Genomic DNA, 21461 nt, shown 5'->3' on the forward strand with positions numbered 1-21461 from the left:
AGATTAACATGACGTTCTAAAAACAAAAGGGACGATTATAGGCGTAAAGCCTAGATTAAATACGAGTTTAGAAATCTCGATTGAATATATTAGACTCTTAAGTCTAAATGATAAGACTCTTGAAAATTCAAGTCAATGACTATTCTAGTACTATTATCTCACGATTAAGTACTATAATGATTTTTTTATTATATATTAAGGCTTGAGGCCCAAATCGAGCACGTACAACGAAGGGACTCGAATATTTGAAGTATATTAAAGAACTATTCACTTTGTGGTTCAATGATGTTATTTCCATAAGAAATCAATAGAAAGAGAACTCGAAGTTCATAAATATTAGGCTCGAAGCCTAGTTTAAATATGAAGGCTTTAAAAGCTTATGTGGATGCATATCAAATATAAAGGCTTAGGCCTAGATTAAATTTTAAGACTAGAAGTCTTGATTGAATATATTATTTTTGTTTTTGATTAAAATGTAAATATTATAAATCAAAAAGTCGTAGACAATTACAATGGTTATACCCGAGGAAATTATATAACCTATTACAGCAAAATAAACTAACATACTAAAAGCATAAATAAAAGCGGGATAACCCACGAAGCCTAGCATCTAAATCACGCCCTCATGGGTTCATAAGGTTGCCCGGTTGTCCGCTCGTCCTTGAAATCGCTAGCGCCGGGTGCTGGCTGAACATAGCCGAGTAAACATATAGTTGGATCTTCCTTATGCGGTCCTTTGGAGTAGTTTCAATTTTCTCAAATTTCCACTTGTTCTGAGCCTCCCAAATGTGGTACATGAGACTTGCTAGTGCACATTGTTGCGTCTTGTTGCGGTACGACTTCCCTCGCACGTCCTTCTTGAGCCATTTAAGTGTTGCACCCAATGTGGTTGGTCGTCGGCGGATACCCAACTATATCCGTATGTTGTCCCCACCTCTTGAGACATGTTGCATGTGAAGAAGAGGTGCTTCTTAGTCTCGTCCACCACACCACATAAACAAGTGCTTTGGGGTCATAGATGGCGCCCAACAAAGTTTACCCCACAGTTTAATCGGTGCCTTAGCCCTAATCCAGTCGTATACTTTGCTCACATTTAATTTGCCAATCTCCATACAAGATTCCAGCTTAGCAATAAGTAGCTGAGTAGTCCCCGCGCTCTCCACCAGTCCGTCCCGGATCCGGATGATGCTCTTGAAGAAGGGTGAAGCTGTAAGTGGCGGTGACCACTCCCATATGGTTCGTCCCTTAAGATAAAATTCATTCATCCCACTTTATCCAAAGAGATTCTTTCTTCAAGTGAAAATCCCACAAGTTTTTCACGAGAAGACTTCGGTTCCAATCAGTCAAATCAAGGAGGCCCAAACCCCCTTCTTCCTTCGGTTTGCACATTTTCAGCCAAGCCACTTTCGGGGCAGCCGCACCCCATAAAAACGTTTTGCGTAGTTTCTCAATACTCTCGATAATTGCATGTGGGATCGAAAATATTGATAACCAGTAGCAACACGTACCTTGAACCACGGTTTTCAAAATCTCCAAACAGCCGGTGTAGGAGAGAGTTTGGCGACTCCACGCTCATATGGCTTGCTCGATTTTGTCGAGTGGTTGATGGTTGAGCACTCGTAATTTAGATGCAGCGAGTGGAATTCCAAGGTATCGAATCGGTAACACTCCCGTGGCAAAGTGAAACTCGTTTTCGATCTCTAATCGGTCCCCCAGTTTAACTCCCGCTAAGAAAATATTAGACTTCGCATGATTTGCCTTGAGTCCCGAGACCTGCCCAAATTCGTAGACCATCTTGGCGAGGATACGGACCTATTTCAAATTCGAAGTCACTTTTAACCTTGCACGAAAAAGTGTTGCTGTCAACATGGCTATATTCTCGAAGGGGCAAAAAATATTGATTTTGTTAACTTTGTTTAAATTGTATGACAAAATTCATGTTAAATAACAACGGTTAATGCATATTATATGCAGGAGACATGGGAGGAACGTTGGTTTCGTGTCACAGCTTTCCTTTTTAGGACATATGCGTGGTTGTATTTCATTTTAAGAATACCGCTTCAATAGACTTCAGCGGTATGCCAGGGTATTCTATAGACGAGCCACTTATGATTGATGATGAGGAAGATAAATGAAGGGTCTAACAAAAATGTTGTGCATGATGGATAAGCTAACGAATGAAAAGATGTTGTGAATGGAGATGTGGAAGGCGTAGGTGAACAAGCTATGTGGATGGTGAGTACAAGGAGAAAGATGTAAAATTAGGTGGAGTCTACTGTAATATCTATGAATGTCTTTAACATGTTTTTTCTTTAATCCTATGTGATGGTTTTTCTTTTCCTTTATTAAGTTTGATGTAATAATGGATTGCACATGTCATTACAACTATTAGCCTATAATGGCAAATTTCTAATTTGAAATACCTAACTAACCATCAATTTGTGTTACTTTTCAATTCCAACATTTATCTTTTCTTATTATTATAATAATGAATGAACAAAATATATTCACTCCATATTAAAAGTTGGTAGTGATAACAATCATACATACAAGAAACAATATTTAAAAAATAATAATGTAATGACTCCATACTCTGTTCTAATTCAATATAGATTATAATGTGCATTGTACGCAATCATAAATCCCAAGATACAATAAGAAGACACAAAAATAACCAAATTAGTTTCATAAAACATTATATAGCTCAAACCACACATATTAAAGTTACGAAGTACACAACACTACATACACATGTAGTAAATTAAACAAATATTATTATAGGTCCAACAAGTGTTATCTTCCTTATTGCATGTACATAAGAGCGCTTACCAGATTGTACTATCCTCCGATGTGTGACCGAACAAAATTAATTATTCTGGATTTGTTGAACAAAATCAATGGGATAGAATCTGAACTACAATTGGTAATACAACAGCTATTAGATACACTAATAGTTGTTGTATTACCAATTGTAGTTCAGATTCTATCCCATTGATTTTGTTCAACAAATCCAGAATAATTAATTTTGTTCGGTCACACATCGGAGGATTGTACCATTTGAACAGTTCACAACTTTGCATATACAAAAATATCCACATTTATTCATCTTATGTGAAATGAACTTTATTCTAGAACAAAATAAAATATCATATTCAGACTATACAATCAATACGAACAACAAGGAAAAAGTTTCCCAATCTATTGAGCTTTGCAGTTTCGTAAACAAATACTACCCCGTCACGGAAACCTTAATATTTGCAAAACCCAATATAATAACATTACAAAGTGTAATTGAGGTTGACAACACTTACACCAATCCGAGGACACAAGATAAATCGAAGCCCGGGAATTTTTTCTAACCAAGAAGTCTGCAAACCCAACTTCAAATTACAAGCACAAAAACCCAAATCGTATGGAATGTATCTATTTTCACGGTACGTGTTGTGCGAAGCGCTTCCCTCGACTCCATTGGTGGACGAATAGCTCATCTCCAAAATAAAGCAGGTTGTAGCAGAATTGATTGCGAATAAAAGTGAAATAAATTGGGCAAATAATTGCGTCAAGCGCATAACTGAGAAATCGATATTTGCGGTTTATAGTTGAAGACATTTTATATGAACTTTTTTCAAATAAATAGGGCATTTAAGTCATTTTGTGATAAATCATATTATCTTCCACAAAACAAAGGTGTTAGTAATTTATCAACAAAATGCACGAAACAAAAAAGCAAACAACAGAATAAAAAAATTACACAATCATCTCCACCGCAAATCTTTCTAATAAATTGTAACATATCAATCCACACAGAAGCAAAAGAGCCCTTATTGTTAAACATTGATTATGAGATTAGGAGGATATATAAATGATGGGATATATATATATATATATATATATATATATATATATATATATATATATATATATATATATATATATATATATATATATATATATATATATATATATATATATATATATATATACTAAAATGCTAAATCTCACATTAATTGTACTAAATTATGCACACCACTAAAAATATTTATCTCTCTAAAATCTTCTCTTCTCCTTCTCCACCCTTCTTCTTTTTCCCTAACCTTTTCACAAAATCACGCACTAAAAATGTCCCTAGCATTCTCAAGTTCGAATTTAACAAAAATCTTCACATGTTCAAACTAAAATAATATTGGAATTTGAGAAAAAAAAAAATTCGAATTGATATGAATTTGAATAATTAAATAGGCTGAAATCAAATAATTATTAATTAAAATTGAACTCATTTTTTGTGATTATTCACGTAAACAAATAATGAATTTTGAGTGAGGATAAAATCATCTTAAAGAGAACTTACAATGAATATGAGTAGAGAGAGATTTTTTTTTTGTGTGTGTTTAATTTATGTGTGGGATTTAGTAAAATTTAAGTGTAGGATTTAGCACACACACACATATATACATATATATATATATATATATATATATATATATATATATATATATATATATATATATATATATATATATATATATATATATATATATATATATATATATATATATACATATATATATATATATATATATATATATATATATATATATATATATATATATTGATTATTTACAAATAATATCTAGAAATATATAACATTAAATTAAAAAAAAAAATTATTTCCAATTTATCACCAATTAATCACTGTTGTACCAATTAATCGTTAGGTTGTCCCTAAGGGCTCTTTTGGTTGGGGGGTTGGATAGATAGCTATGGATGGGATATGTAGTACTGAGATTAAAAGACTGATTCACAACATCTAATATGCTTTTTGGTTGGTTGTATTGGGATGAAACTAATAATCTCTTGATGAACAATATCACGTTTTCTTTTCTTGATTTACCAATTTTATGTGGGTTTATTTGCAAAATGACTGTAATGTCCTTAAAATATAATATTTTATTATTGAGCTTCTTCTTTACAAACAATAGTAGCCTTCTATTAATAAGTGATGTATTTTTGAGCTGTTGAGCATCGACAACTAAGTTCACATCTTCTGTTGAAGCTCTTACGCCTGCAACTCTTCGTCTTGACTGCAATACAAATTATAATTAATACAAACGTAAACTCACTTAATGCTATTTGTGCAAGGGAAAACTATGTATGCGGCTAATAGTTTATATGTACCTGAGCTTCGAGTTTGTTGGGTATTGTTTCAAAGGCTGTGAGATCAGGACCAGAATCTGCAAGAACCTTAACCCTTCTTCGGTGATTTTTTTTCAAGAACTCCAAATCCATTGGCATCTCTGTAATCACCGCTGCATGTTATCAAGAAGTTATATGCATAAACCACAAGTCTTTAGCCTACACATACACATAGCAAGAAAGGACCTTCCAAATCCGATGAAAAAGGGAAAGTACCTGATACGATGTTGTAAGCACCGACTTTAAGGTAATCAATGTGTATTTGCTCTATAAAAATAGGCCATGAGCATTACCAGCAAAAACATTCTTCTAGATCTTTGTCTTTTGATTTTTAATTTCATAAGATTCAAGCTATAATGCAATCAGGCCTCAAAGGCTAATCCCATGGAATTCAAATCATATCAAGCAATAGTATTCGATTATGTTGGTGCTTGTAGGAGATTACTAATGCTATAAAATTCCATGTGATTACCGGATAAACATGGTTGATTTCCAACATGGTGGACCACATCTTAAAAGTATCAATTCCACACACTGCAAAATTGTGAATTAGCAGGCTCACAAGATAACTCAATACAAACAAAACCATAAAAATCAAAACAACCATTTCATAATTGATGCCCCATTTTTTTTTCAAAATCAGGAGACTATCGGTGGATCAACTAAATAGCTAACTCTGATCAATAAGTAATAATTGAAGAATGCTTCAAGATTACATGCAAAAAGTAGACTTGAATATTCTGTTGAAACTCTTACGCCTGTAATTCTTTGTCTTGGCTGCAATCTGCGAAAAACAATGTGTAGTGGAGAAATTGAATCGGTTAAGGTCGAAATTGGTGAATTAGCTAACGATTCTTTGAGATTTGGCAGGTGACGAAAATGAAATCCTCACCTGGAAATCTTCGTCTGGGGAAATGTGAAAAACCTAGAAATCTTCATCTTGGCTGCAAAAGGGAAAATGTGGTGAAATCAAGTATTTATATGCAATAAATTTGTAATTATTGTATGGTGTGAGGGTATATTTGACATTCCAGTTGGTGTAAGTGGGTGGGAGTAAGGATGGGATAAGTTGTTAAGCCAATTTTGGCTTGACAACTAATAATTCAAATGGCTGATAAAATTGGTGGGCCCATTTATCAAGGTTTGAGAAAACACTCAAACCAAATATTGTACTACCAAGTACAATTGATCCCATCATGGCTTATAAGCCAAACCAAAAGAGCCCTAAATGTCTCCGATCCAATTCCTATTTTTTACAGTCTTGGTTCTAAGAGTGAAAACTTGAACTAGTTTTTTGAACCAGACTCGCCAAAACATTGTTTAGTAGACAATTGAAAACCCTAGCTACAAATCGGCTTCACAGTCAGTCAAAAACCCCAGCTGCCACCCGCCCTCCATTTTTCGGCCATTCTTCGCCTCCGTTCTCTGGTCGTCACTGCCATTATAATATCAGTTTTGCTCCGGGAGAAGATAAATGAAAAATCCAAATCCCACTTAACCAGATTCCAATAATGTACCAAACAGATGCGTTAGCCAAAATCGAATCGAAAATAAATTCGAACCAGAAACTGATTAAACCCAAACTAGATAGGTTTTGTTTTTGAAATATGAAAAACCAATACAAACTGTGTTCATTTTTCTTTTTGTTTTTTTCTTTTTCAGTTCAAGGTCAAGTTAAACATTTCATAGTTTCATTTGGAGAGAAACTTGTAATTTCACAAAGAAAAGGGAGAGATTTGTAATTTATGCATACTTAATGGGTTATTTATAATTGACCAAAAACCTTGGCATATTTATTTAGGGATAATTAGTGAAAACCCCCCACATCATTTACATATATTAGGGTGGATATAACCCCTTTTTCAGTATTAGTCAAAACTCCCCTAATTATTAAATTTAATTATTCTTTTTAAAACTGCTATGAATAATATCTAATTTGGCCTTAATGCTATATTATTTCACATCTGCCCTAATTTTATTACGCCATTCAACCGCCTCCATCTTCTTTTCTCTGATTTCTGTCATTCTCTCCATACCTCATTCCGTCTCTTTTCTCTCTCCTGAATAAATCCATGGTGTAGGCAAGAACCACTCGATCGTAGCCTCCACCACCCACCATTGAAAAGCATAGCATGAGCCGATGACTTTAGGAACAACCTCAAGGACGCGCTCGTATCGCTCTCCACTCCCTCAACATTGATGTCCAAGCCGCCAAATCTGAAGTTCTCGTCCCGCCGCCGCCGCCGCCGCCATTGCTCCGATCTCGATTTAGTTGTAGAAGACGACATCAAAAACTCAAAAATTCCTCCCTACCTCCACCCCTCAACTCCACCGCCGGATATAGAGACTTTGTCGCCGCCGCATCTGCCCTGTCGTCGCCATCGTTCTGATTTTTTTGATTTTTTTTTTATGATGCTTTTGATTTTAGGCATTTTTACAGCAAAATAGTTGTTTTTGTCATTCGGCTATTTTTTATAGTTGTTTTCGTTATCCTGCTATTTATTTTAGTTGTTTTTGATAGTTTTAGTTGTTTTCGACTTTTTTGGTTGATTTTCAAGTTTTTGGTAGTTGATTTTGATTTTTTATTTTTTTATCCAATTATATGACCTGCTTGAAAATAAAAAATAAAAAATATGAATTAAAAATTTTAATTGATGTATTTTTAGTTGTTTTAGACATTTTTAGTTGATTTTGATTTTTTATAGTTATTTCAATAATATTTAGTAATTTGTCAATTTGGTAAATTAGTTGGGAAAAAAAATTGTTTTGGATCCAAAATAAATGATATGAAAAAAAAAGAATTTTTTAGTTGATTTTCAGAAAAAAAAATTAGTCGATTTCGAAAATATTATAGTTGATTTCGGAGAAACGAAACTAAAAATATGGTGAAAATAATATTATTTTTTAGTTATTATAAAATATTTATAAAAATTATTTAAAAAACTATTTTTTTTTAAATAAAATAAATGAAAATTAAAATGGAAAATAGAAAAGAAATAAAGAAGGTATATGCAGCAAATAATAGAGAAGGATAAATTTAATAATAAATAAAAGTTAGGTTTATCACTAACAAAAAAAAAATAACTAGATCCATCATTATTAAAAAAATGCTAGAGGGGTTTTGACAAATAGTCCCACTTATTTATTCGAATGAGAAGAAAATTGGACTACGACATATGAATGTAATCCAGCTAAGCTAGTTAGAGTCCATCTCGTTTGCCTCAAAATCTTTGCACTTCATCACTCCAAGACACGACACACACAAACAATACACTTCTAAAACATGACGCACAAGGTTCTTCTAGATGAATTGATAATAAAAGTTTTAATCGGGTTAAATAAATAAATAATAGGGATAATTAGCAATACCCCCTCATCTAGTAAATGAGTTAAGAAAACCCCCCCTTTCCAAAAATAATTAGAGAAAACCCCCTTACCTAATATCCTATCCAAATATTATTTAATAATTCCCAAACCACCCTTATTATCCCTAACCCATTGCCGTTCTCTTTTTTTTTTTTCTCTCGTCTTCTCGTCTTATCTCTTCGGCCGTTTTCTCTTCTTCTTTTCTCGTCTTCCCTCTTCTCGTCTTCTCTTGCCCACTAAGCAAAATCTAGAACAGAGAAGTTAAAATCGAAAAAGGGGGAAATCTCAGTTCAGAAATCGGAAAGACAATGGGGCTGCAATGGATGATTCTGACGTACGTGGTGGCGGTCGTCTTGACACTCCCATCTCCCAAGGCTGTTAAATCTCGCATCGTATCTCTCATCTCTTTGATTCTCCAGACTTCACTTTTCATTATACCCTTCTCTGCTTTTCAGCTCCTGGGTGAGTAATTCGTTCTTCGTCTAAATTTTTGTCGATTCAGAGTGATTTTTGGGGATTTAGTTGTTGCTTTATTTCAGTTAATTTGTAGCTGTTTTCCGGAATTGATTGTCGATTCAGAATTTCAGTGTGATTTTGATGGGAGTAAATCAAGGCCCATAAGCAATTAGGGTTTTTTGGTGTAAAAACAGTTAGAATATGGAAAGGGGGTGGTGATGCTGTGGTGTGGCGACGACGTTGTGACGATGAAGAACAGATCTAGGGTTTTTTTGGTGGATTGTGGCGGAAGACGGCGCAGAAAAAAAATTCGCGCAGGCAGGGCCCTTAATCGACTACGTGTGTTTAATCGACTATGTTCAATAGTCGATTAAGACTTAATCGACTATGTTCGGTAGTCGATTAAGGTTAACCGACTCCAGTTGTTAATTTTTTTTATTTTTTTTTTTGATTTTTTGTTTATTGATTCCAATGTATAAATCAATTACAATGTTTGTATATTTTTTTTAAATATAGTTGATTTTGCATTTTTTTTGTAATTATGATTTGTTATTTTTAATAGCTAAAATTTTAATCGACTATGCATTAATAAACCTGATAGAGAAAAAAAAAAACCAAAAAAAAAAAAAAAAAAAAAATTAGAAACAAAAAAAAAATTAAAAAATTAAAGATTTTCCTTAATTGACTATGAAGCATAGTCGATTTAAGACTAATCGACTATACTTCATAGTCGATTAAAAAAACGGAAAAAAAAAATCGCTGGAGCGCGTGCCCAACTTTGATGTGGTGGCGGGCGGGGGTAAAGCTGGGAAACACAATGGCTGAATTGGATCATGGGCTTTTCTCAAATGGTCTAAAATATTTTGGGCCTCCCTCAATTAAAAAAAGTAGTGAGGGGGTTTTCTCAAAGAGCCCCTAAATAATATCATATATTTTATTTATGGGTTCATCTAACAAAGGTCCATGATAACTGATAAGGACACTTCAATAAAAAAAAAACGACATCCAACTTTTTTATGTTTCAAATATTTCCAGCTCATTTAAACTTATTTGTAAAAACGAAATTTTTTTATATATACTAAAATTACCCACAATTCCTTGAGACCCAATTTAACTCCAATTTCATGATTTACACCCCAATTTAGTCCAATTTTACCAATTAACCAATTTTGACCCGCCACCATCGGAGACGTCGGTCAGCCGCCATTGATCGCCGCCGGTCTCCGGCGTTGATTTTTTTTTTCTTTTTTTTTTGAATTTTTTTTCCAGTAGGTCGATCGCCGGGTCTCCGACGTTGACTTTTTTTTTTTTATAATTTTTTTTCTTAAAAAAAATAAGTTAATTAATATTACTGTCTTGACTGCTAAATTACTATCTCCAGCAGTTATTTAAATGTCGGAGACAGTAATTTAACTGTTAATTGAACTTTTTTTTTCTTAAATAGTATTTTAATTAATATTACTGTCTTGGCTGCTAAATTACTGTCTCCACCAGTTGTTTAACTGTCGGAGACAATAATTTAACTGTTAATTGACTTTTTTTTCTTAAAAATAATATTTTAATTAATATTACTGTTTTGGCTGCTAAATTACCGTCTCTAGCAGTTATTTAACTGTCGGAGACAGTAATTTAACTGTTAACTGATTTTTTTTTCTTTTTTTTTTTGAAATTTTGTTTTTCTTAAAAAAAATTATTTTAATTAATATTACTGTATTGGCTGCTAAATTACTGTCTCCGACAGTAATTTAACTGTCTGAGACTGTATTAATTAATTTATCGTCTTGGCCTGCATTTTTGCTGTCTTCGACTGTAATATTAATGTCTCCGACCGTAATATTACTGTCTCATGCAATAATATTACTGTTTGGGACAATAATATTCGTAATATTACTGTTCGGAAAAATAATATTCATAATATTACTGTCCCAAACAGTAATATTATTGTCTGAGACAGTAATTAACAGCAAGACAGTAATATAAATTAAAGTATTTTTTTAAGAAAAAAAAATAAAAAAAAATAAAGTCAACGTCGGATGACCAGCGGAAAAAAAATTCATAAAAAAATAAATTTCAAAAGTCAACGCCGGAATCTGGCCGAAAAAAAAAGAATTTCAGAAAAAAATATTTTTCCGAAGAATTATTAAAATAGGGGTTAATGTGATATATTTGTTTAAATTCGGGGTCACTGTATAATATTAAGGAAGTCAAAGTATAATGAATGGATTGACAAAAATATATTATGGAGGGTATTTTTAAATAAAGCCATAGAAATGAGTTTAACTTTAAAGACTGTCTTTTTTTTACCAATGTGCATTTAAGATCACTATCATATCCTTTTTCTCATTTGTCCTTTATTTATTTATTTAAACACAATCATATACTAAGTACAAATATGTATATGTAACTGATTATGATTAAAAGTTACTATTTCATTATTACATTAATTATATCAAATATTTCAATTTTTGTTTGATACAGTTGTACAACTTAATATTTATTATTGAATTAATATTTTGTAAATTAATAATATCAAATAAAAAATAATTTATATATTAACTATTATAAAAAAACATAAAAACTAATGTTAAATTAATATTTAAATTACTTGTTTTAAAATAACATAATTTTCTCTGTGTTACTGTATTAATTATTAAAAAAAAATTATATTTCTTAACACTTTTAACTTCGGTATAAATTACAATTCGAAGTTAATATTATATTAAATTTCAACTTTAATATTCTAATGTATAAATTAGATTTTGTAATAATATACATTGATAATGTATATTTTATGTACATATAATATAATAAACAAATAATGTGTTGTTAAAACCAAATATCAAAGTAAAAGCATTATTCACATAAATTTAAATTTTAGGGTAAATTACAGCCACCCTCCTAAAGGTAAAGTCAAATTACAAAAACCGAGATATTTGGGTAATTACAACCACTCCATAGACGGTGTTAAATTTAGTGGGATCTTCTAGATTATGTGGAATATTCTCCTGTTTGTACCCGTTTTATTTCATTCGAACTCTATATTTTGAAACAATGTGATCATAAGATGTATCCCTTGACTTGTAAATTTCAGATTGTGGTGCACATAAACTGCAATTTTGCACAAAATGGGTATAAACTAGAGAACATTCAACGGAATCTAGAAGATTCTGTTGAATTTACGTAAATGTGAGCGTGTAAGAAGATTCATAGTTCAAGGATATTTGTAATTACTCGAACATGAGGGACTTTTTCACAATTTAATCTTATCTTAGAAGAGTCGCCGTAATTTACCATATATTTTAAAGGGTAAATTACACCCATACCGCTGAGGTATGCTAAAATAACTTTAAGGTCCCTGTGGTATTGATAATTATACTCTCCCCTCTGAAACACAGTTAGAAACTCTAATGAGATAATGCATTTGATACGTTATTCCGATAGAGTTCTAACAAACTATTACATTTAGCTAGTGGTGGAGACAACATAGAGTTATGGGGTGACATGACTCCCCCAACATTTCTTAAATCATCCGTATATAGCTCTTTGTTGTCTCCACCACTTCCTGATACTAATAGTCCGTTAGATACCTAACGCAATAACGTATCCAATTCATTGTCTCATTAGAGTTTCTAACTACGTTTCAGGGGTGAGTGTAATTATCGATACCACAGGGACCTTAAAGTTATTTTAATATACCTCAGGAGTGTAGGTGTAATTTACAATATTTTAAATTATGAATGAACGAATAAGGGTAAATTACAACTACCCCTGAGGTATGAGTAAATTACGAAAACCCCCCTCCTGTTTCGGTAATTACTACCACCCTCAACTATAAATCTTCTTATACGTCCACCCATGCGGTTTCAAATTTAGTGGAATCTTCGAGATTATATGGAATATTATCACTTTTGTACCCGTTTTATCGCATTTGAACTATACATTTTGAATCAAGATGATCATAATATGTATTTTTTAGCTTATTTATATCAGATTGTGGTGCATAAAAAATTGTGTTTTTACACAAAATAAGTACAAACTATAGCACATTTCACATAATTTAGATAATTATGTCGAATTTATCACCGTAAAAAGGGAGGTATAAGAAAAACTATAATTAAAGTGGTAGATATAATTATCAAAACGAGAGATTTTTTTTTTTAAATCAACCATACCAGAGGCTGTTGTAATTTACCCAACAAATAATGTCAAGTATATGTATATATACGAGGATAGCCATGGAGAAACCCCACAAGGTCAAAAGAGCAATTCTCGGTCCAAAGTGAAGTTCAGCACATCTATCAATCAGCATAAATAGAAAAAGCAAACGTTAATCTCAACCGTTGATTCACTGACAAACCCAGCTCCCAACAAGTGCTATACAGTCATTCAGAGACGAGACGACAATAAATATTTCAGACAAACTCTCTCTCTCTACTATTTGGTACTATACTTTTAAAGCACTATTGTACCATTTACATTATATTTATTTTTTTGAACTATCAACAATTTATATTCTTGCTGGGTTTTCTTCAAGGTTTTTGCACAAGGTTAGAGGGCTTTGGATTTGGAACAAGAAAAATAAAAATGAAAATAATCGGTTTATTGCTTCTTGCTATTCTTGCAGCGGTGTCTGCTGATGAAGGTCTGCATTTATTCCTTATTCGATTGCTTCTGTTATTTATTTTATTTATTTACCAATGTTTTGGCCCTTTTCTTTTTTTGTTAAATGAAAAGGGTTGTTTCATTACTTCATATATAGATCCTTTAGTGAAGTCTAGTTTGAAATGGTAATTTATTTAAACATTCCCGCTAATTTCTGCCACAATTTCCTTAAGCATGAACCTGATAGCTGCTGCTAGTTTGGAAGAGAAATTGAATTAATTTAGTATTTCTTTTTCCTTTTTCTGGGAATATCGAAGGTTTGTTGCCTATCGAGATTTTGAAGTTGTTAAGTTCTATTGGCATGTTTTGTAAATGAACCCACATTTTGTAGTGGGGAGTTATGAAAGTAAGGCATCGAATCGAATGCTCGTTTGATTGCCCGATTAAAACTCGTTTGCTCCAATCATTGACTTTCCGATTTCGACTAGACTAGTTTTGGATTTTGTCGCCCCAATCTTGGTTTTGGGGTTGTATCTCTTTGTAATGCATTTGATTTTTTATACTATGTACATTGTGTTTGATGCTTTAGGATAGTAATTGTGTTGTGCATTTGAACCCTCGTACGAATATGTAAGCTCTAGCATTTCGATTGAGAAAGTTTTAGCAAACATATATTTCTTATACGACTGTAGTTGCGTTTCACGAAAATAACTTTACTAGTAAAAGATTTTTTTCTAGTTTAATTAAATGATTTTTGTGCCTTATTAGTAGTATCCGAACTCACACACCATTTGTTGCAGCTGCTTTCATCGGGGTCAACATCGGCACATCGCTCTCCGACATGCCGAGCCCAACCCAAGTAGTCTCCCTCCTCAAGTCCCAGCAAATCCGCCACGTCAGACTCTACGACTCCGACCGAGCAATGCTCCTAGCCCTAGCCAACACCGGAATCCGCGTCACCGTCTCCGTACCCAACGACCAGCTCCTCGCTATCGGCCAATCGAACCTCACCGCCGCCAACTGGGTCTCCCGCAACATCCTCTCCCACTACCCCGCCACCAACATCACCTCCATCTCCGTCGGCACCGAGGTCCTCTCCACCCTCCCCAACGCCGCCCCGGTCCTCCTCCCCGCCATGAAATTCCTCCACTCCGCCCTCGTCGCCGCCAATCTCCAATCCCAGATCAAACTCTCCACCCCACACTCCTCTTCCATAATACTCGACTCCTTCCCACCCTCCCAAGCCTTCTTCAACCGCACGTGGGACCCACTCATGGTCCCGCTCCTCCAATTCCTCCAATCCACAAACTCCTTCCTCATGCTCAACGTCTACCCTTACTACGACTACATGCAATCCAACGGCGTGATCCCATTGGACTACGCACTATTCCGCCCTCTGCCGCCGAACAAAGAAGCAGTCGACCCGAACACCCTCCTCCACTACACGAACGTGTTCGACGCGATAGTCGACGCCGCCTATTTCGCAATGTCGTACCTAAACTTCACCAACATTCCCATCCAAGTCACCGAATCCGGTTGGCCGTCGAAGGGCGACTCGTCCGAGCCGGACGCCACGTCGGACAACGCAAACACCTACAACAGCAATCTAATACGGCATGTTCTGAACAACACGGGGACCCCCAAACATCCTGGGATTGCCGTAAGTACGTACATATACGAGCTGTACAACGAGGATCTTAGGCCGGGCCCGGTTTCCGAGAAGAACTGGGGGCTGTTCGACTCGAACGGCGTGCCGGTTTATACGCTGCACTTGACGGGGTCGGGCACCGTGCTGGCGAACGATACGACGAACCAGACTTATTGCGTTGCGAGGGAAGGTGCCGATAGGAAGATGCTGCAGGCTGCGTTGGATTGGGCTTGTGGGCCCGGGAAAGTGGACTGTTCGTCACTTTTGCAGGGGCAGGCGTGCTATGAGCCCGATACCGTGGTGTCGCATGCTTCGTATGCGTTTGATGCTTATTATCGTAGGATGGGTATGGCGGATGGGACTTGCGATTTCAATGGAGTCGCCACTATTACCACTACCGATCAGAGTATGTTGTGATATTAGTTATTTCGTTCTTTGTTTGATTTATCCCTTATTTGTACAGCAGCAAGATTTTGTTACGCAGCAAAAAAAAAAAAAAAAAAAAAAAAAGCGAACCGCATAAAATGATTAACGACTAATTATTGTTGATGTTGATGTTCTTATAAATTTTCCTTTTGTACTGATGCAGGTCACGGATCGTGCATTTTTCCTGGGAGGTATGCAATGTTTTTAGTTATACGTGTTTAAAAATTTATATGGTCGATCAAGTAGTATTCATTATTATTATTTTTATTATTTTTTTTTTGTTTTTGTATCTGAATATTTAAGCAATCTTTGAAAGCGTTTTGGGTATCGTTTTCATTTCGTTTTGTGAAAAAAAATGTTTAGGGGAAAGAATTTGAGAATAGAAATATTTTGAGAGGAGACGGAAAATACTGTAGCAGTTAACAACTATTACACGTTTTAAAATCAACTGTAAAAATGTGTTCTTAGAAAGTATTTAAGTTTCTGTATTAGTAAAATATAGACTGCAAAGATAAGAAAGTAGTTATAGTTAGTTAGAGATTTAAATAGCTCACGTTTTTCATTTTTCGTTAATCAACAAATTCAAGTTCAATATTTCATCTTCAATGGAGAATCTCTTTGAGATTCAAACCCTCTAATATCAGTCAAAGTCAAATCATGTCTAAATGTCTCGGAAAAGGGTATGTTAGAAGAATAATTTAGGAACCTTTTTTGAAATTGTTTTGGGTAGTTTTTTTTTTGGAAAAGTTTAACAAACGTGAATTTGTTTATGTGAAAATTGTGGGAAGAAAAATATTAGTCTTGCGTAGTGTTGGTTTTTTGCTTAACGAGTTGTTTTGGGCATTGTAGTGGTGGAAGAAACGGCACCTTTACAAATAGCACATCTCTTGCTCCATCAACGAACTCAACGGTATCTGGCTGCGGTTCCGGATTTTCGCACCTTGAAGATTTACATTATGTACTATTTGGTCTTTTACTCTGGAGTGGTGTATTTTTGTAAGATATTAGCTTTCTTGGTGATGAAAGTGTGTCGAAATGAATAATCGACTAGAAATATTTTGTTTTGTTGTGCATTTACGAGTTGAGCGCACCGCACCCAATTTTGTGAAATTCGTTCGAGGAGAGTATAGCCGTATGGGTGGGCGCCGCGGCCTTTTCAGATGTAAGAGTAAGTTTAGTTTAGCTGATAAGTGAGAACAGCTGATTCATTGAATTGTACAAACAGAACCCTTTGATGATTTTAAATTTTAATTGATTAGTGTAATTATTTTTTGAAGATATAATCTTTTGATATGCTTTGTGCATTTTTTTAGGATAACTTTTTCTCTTTTTTTTAGCTATTGCTCAATATTAGTTGTAGAGGTACATTAGAAGGTGGAGTTAATTATTTCATGTTAGATAACTGTTTCTGTAGTCCTTTTTCTTTTTCTTTTTTTTTTTTTTTTTTTCTTAAAATAAGAGAAAAAAGGGAGACATTGGCAATATGCTGCATGGCTTCTTTTTGAGGTCTATTTGAACCTAAGAATTCTAAAATGTTAATAATAAATTGGGTCAAATACATTTTGCAGGCAGTGTGTTGTATTTTTTTTCCATATCATTAGACTATATCAAATGGCTTGGCCAAAAAATAGTTGACTTTCTAAAAAAACTAGTTTGTTTTAGAACACCTAAATCTTTTATTTAAGGAAGGCCCTTCATCAGTACTATATTCTGAATCAAATGAGGCAAATTCCTTAAAATACATGGATCCTCTAAAGAAAGTCGAATCATTCTATGTGCAACTCTATTCTTCTGCCTCTCAATGTGTCATGCCTAAAAAGTTTCAAAGGAGTTATTATTATTTGTAGTCTATATTTACATTATGCAGTTTAATATAAAGAGCATGTTAAAATAAAAGCATAAACTCATTCGTAAAATGTTTTTTATATTAAACTGCATAATGTAAATATAGGTCGCGAATAATAAAAGTTAGTTAGATGGTAGTTAGAGTATAAAAGGCCGTCTTCACGTGTGTTTTGAGATCAGAAAATTTCACTTCATCTTCTTCAATCAGCAAACTACGATTCTTCGTCCAACAATAAATGATTACTTGAGTTCTAATAGTTTTATTTTTAACTAAAACAAGATACACCGTTTTGGACAAACACCCAATATTCAATCAGATTTCAGTTTTACGGTCTAACTGGTTAAAACCCCTATTTTTTTCATAATAAACCATTTCGTTGCAATCTACTGTTTATAGTACAAATCGGACCGGACAAGGCTTCACGGTCCAACTGAATGACCGATCGTCTGGTCTAGGTTTGAAGATATTTTTTAAAACTAAACTCCAGTACTTTCAATTATTATTCTACCAATAAAATTAAAAATAAGCAGATTTAGTTTGGAAGTAGCAAACTCGACGACTCTCAAACCTATGAGCAATCCTCCCTATAGGCGGGCCGGGACCGCATCCTATATTTGTAGACTGTGGCCTTGCGGATTTGGACCCGTCGGACTTGTCTATTTGTTGGTTTTTATGGATGTAGATGGTACTTGCATATGAACCCTATAAAATTTATGAGCAATTTATTTTAAGGGGCAATTTGCTAAACACTTTTGTATATTAATACTCTTTCAAATAAGGATATTAAAATTTTCACAACTTGCAAAAATTCTTTTATCTATGTTTTCTTTTGCACCACTCCATCCATCTTTGTTGCAACCATTCAGATCTGCTCCACTCCCACTCCCCACCACCGAAACTCTTCCACACACACGCGCACACCCATATACTGACGCACATGCACGCACACACACCACAAAGAGTGATGCACGCACACGCCCACTCTCTCTCTCACACACACACATACATAATCACATTCACACACAATAGTCGTATGGAAAATCAGATCTATGTATTTGATTGGTTCACTTTGTTTAGCTACATAATTTGAGGGAGAGAGATGATTGCAAATAAGTAAGTATTCGAGATGGCCACTGAACATAATTACATAACTAAACTATATAACTAAGTTTTTCTGTGGAATACTAATTCTAAACTTTCCAAATAAACTCACTAAAAGGACCTTTCGCAAATAGCATAAAATCGTGTAGTCTTTTAAATAAATAAAGAAATACAAGACCGAAGCTTCAAAGATGCTTTATAGATGATAATAAATAAACAAAAATACATGAACATTAAACATAGACTTCCAATATTATAATCTTAGATGACATACATTATTATTATGAATTGAATTCCACAATAAAAACTTGACCTTATTACATCCACTATATTATGAATTATCACAGATCGCACTCAAACCACGTTACAATAAAATAAAATAAAATAAAATACAATAAAATGAAAATGACGTTACATGTCCTATGATCTGTTTATGAAACAAAAGAAAAAAAAAATGCACCCATCTTCCTTCATAAACACTCTTTCGACCACACATACAATTATTGAATAAAACGAAAAATACATCCAAACAAGACAACAAACGGAATCCAAATAAGACAACTTATCTATTCATCCCTCCTTCAACAAATGGTGCCATTGTCAATCCTTGATTTAGTTTGTCAACATTTCCATACCATCCTAAAAAAATAAAAATTAAATTAATGAGGTTAGATCGAATTAATGTAACATTAAAATAAAATAATAGCCGAAAGATTGAAGAATAATTACCAAGATTCATGTCGAAGCCACGATGTTGGAGCTCACGATACTCTTGGCACAAAGCGCAGGACTCGCAACAAAGGTGTAGAAGCAAATCGGGACAAGGTTCCTCCGCTAGCATGTATTGGCTTCTCATTCTTGATCGGTAGAAGCAAGAGTATATGCACGCGCATCCCGCAAAGCACGATATCAGCCCGTATAATGCCCCACTCGCTCCACAAGCTGCACGTTAATCAAATACTTTCACTAATAAGCGTGGATCGGAAATCGGACATAGATTAACAATATTGCAAAAAAATCATTTTTTTGGAACTGAAAAACTAATACTCCAATCCCGTTTCATAATAAAATAAAAAAAAATCGAAATTTCAAAAATTGGAATGAAATAATTTTAAGTATTTACAATAAATGTACGAGCTTATATCATTTGTCACTCTAATTGTTACTAATATTATTTTTATTAATTAAAACACATTCAAATTTTGTTAACAAACTAACCCCTAAAAGCTCATCATTTAGGCCATTACTTATATGCAAAAACAAATCGGATCATATATAGAGATTTTTGCTAATATTAATAACAAGAGTTTTCAGAAAATTCAACACAACACTGGATTTTTTATTTTATTAATAATTCACTCTAAATGTAGATCTCAAAAAATAATCAATAAATATCTTTTGTGTTCGTCACCTTTTTGGTTGCTCTGACCGTAAAGAAAATAAATTCTTAGAATCTTTAATATTATATTAGCATATACCCTAATGGAAAGTCAATGACTAACTAACTCGTTGAAACTCACTGTTTAGGTTTAGGGGGGGCTGGTAGCTAAATAAAATGTAGGGCAAATTACGAAAAAACCATTGAGCTTATGCTAATTAACGAAAAACAATCCCACTTATTTGTAATTATGAAAAATCCTCTGAAGTTTATTTCCGTCTTACACCAATTCCTTATAGTATGACTTTTTACGGTTTTATTTTGATTCAAGGGAATATACTTTACACAATTTCAAATATTTTCTTTTATTTTTCATTCTCACCTATTTAACAGCAGGTATAATAGACCGTACACATTTTCTGTTTCATTGATTTTCGTAATTTACCCTATAATGTAACATAACAGCAAAGAAGATTTTGCAACTAACTAAATGTAACATATATAATAATGAATAAATTATATACTTACAGGTGGATCCTCTGTCAACAATCTCAGCAATCTGGCCAAATGTAATGCAGGGACACCAACATGTTATGCAACCTGTGATCATCAATATATATATATATGCAATTAAAATCAATAATTAATATTGGAAAAATTATATATAAATATAAAATAATAATATTTGGAGGGTGAAAAAGTGAACATATATACAGTTAGAAACATCAGAAAAGCAGTCGCAAAGGCCAGTGGACCAAGGCCCAGGGAGGTTGCCCTGCACGTGCAGCAGCGACGGAGATGGTTGCATAGGTACGCCAGTTGGCGGTGGTGGAGGTGGTGGTTGGCTGTAGGCTGAAGACGGTGGTTGCCCGTATTCTGGTGGCGGTGCTTCACCATGGGCTGGCGGTTTCGTCGGTACTGATGGTTGCATAGGTATGCCAGTTGGCGCTGGTGGTTGTCCGTAGGCCGAAGACGGTGGTTGCCCGTATTCTGGTGGCGGTGCTTCACCATGGGCTGGTGGTGCAGTCGGTTTGTTCACTGAAACCATGATTGATCAACACAGAAAAGATATCTAATTAATATTTAATAATAGGGGAACTGAATATATATGTGTGTTTATATATACAATTATCAAGGTGGCCAAATTCTTTTTTTTTTTTATGATACCGTGTGTATTGTATATGTGTTGAAAGTCGTTGGTTGTTTGAAGGTGTGTTAAACTATACGGGTTGAATACAAATTGCAGCTCTGTACTATCACCATTGTCGCATATATCTTTATGTACTGAAAAAATAGGACAATGTGGCCAATGTTGTCAAACCATGTTAAAGAATTCGTCCATTTTAAAATTTGACCGACCATCGCATTATGATGTCGGACGAAAATATATGTATAAAAGGTGGGCCTCTTCCTTTCTTGTACTCAATTTACTTCCAATTTTCTTC

At 34.0% G+C, this 21461-nt stretch overlaps 2 protein-coding genes and 1 long non-coding RNA gene across 4 annotated transcripts; 1 reads left to right on the forward strand and 2 right to left on the reverse strand.

The window, feature by feature from the left end:
- Positions 1 to 4922: 4922 nt before the first annotated feature.
- LOC105961191 (uncharacterized) lies at positions 4923 to 5531 on the reverse strand. The gene is made up of 2 exons (XR_016034914.1): positions 5176 to 5531; positions 4923 to 5081 (listed from the first exon to the last, which is right to left on the reverse strand). It is a non-coding gene; the product is annotated as an uncharacterized LOC105961191 (long non-coding RNA).
- Positions 5532 to 13278: 7747 nt separating this feature from the next.
- Positions 13279 to 16974, forward strand: LOC105953815 (glucan endo-1,3-beta-glucosidase 3). 2 transcript variants are annotated; one of them, XM_088826829.1, is made up of 5 exons: positions 13279 to 13456; positions 13550 to 13657; positions 14418 to 15671; positions 15855 to 15882; positions 16541 to 16974. In XM_088826829.1, exons 2-5 carry the CDS (start codon positions 13600 to 13602, stop codon positions 16689 to 16691), a joined length of 1491 nt encoding a protein of 496 aa, XP_088682955.1. In that variant the 5' UTR covers positions 13279 to 13456; positions 13550 to 13599; the 3' UTR covers positions 16692 to 16974. The 2 variants fall into 2 exon arrangements, with proteins under 2 accessions (XP_088682955.1, XP_088682954.1); XM_088826828.1 differs by having other exon boundaries at positions 13279 to 13657.
- Positions 16975 to 18871: 1897 nt separating this feature from the next.
- Positions 18872 to 21209, reverse strand: LOC105962747 (protein PLANT CADMIUM RESISTANCE 2). Its single transcript, XM_088826671.1, has 4 exons — positions 20731 to 21209; positions 20545 to 20616; positions 19368 to 19580; positions 18872 to 19277 (listed from the first exon to the last, which is right to left on the reverse strand). Exons 1-4 carry the CDS (start codon positions 21062 to 21064, stop codon positions 19201 to 19203), a joined length of 696 nt encoding a protein of 231 aa, XP_088682797.1. The 5' UTR covers positions 21065 to 21209; the 3' UTR covers positions 18872 to 19200.
- Between the last annotated feature and the right edge of the window lie 252 nt (positions 21210 to 21461).

Source organism: Erythranthe guttata, chromosome 12 (assembly GCF_056151865.1).
Source record: "Erythranthe guttata isolate IM_541 chromosome 12, IM_541, whole genome shotgun sequence".
NCBI lineage: Eukaryota > Viridiplantae > Streptophyta > Magnoliopsida > Lamiales > Phrymaceae > Erythranthe > Erythranthe guttata.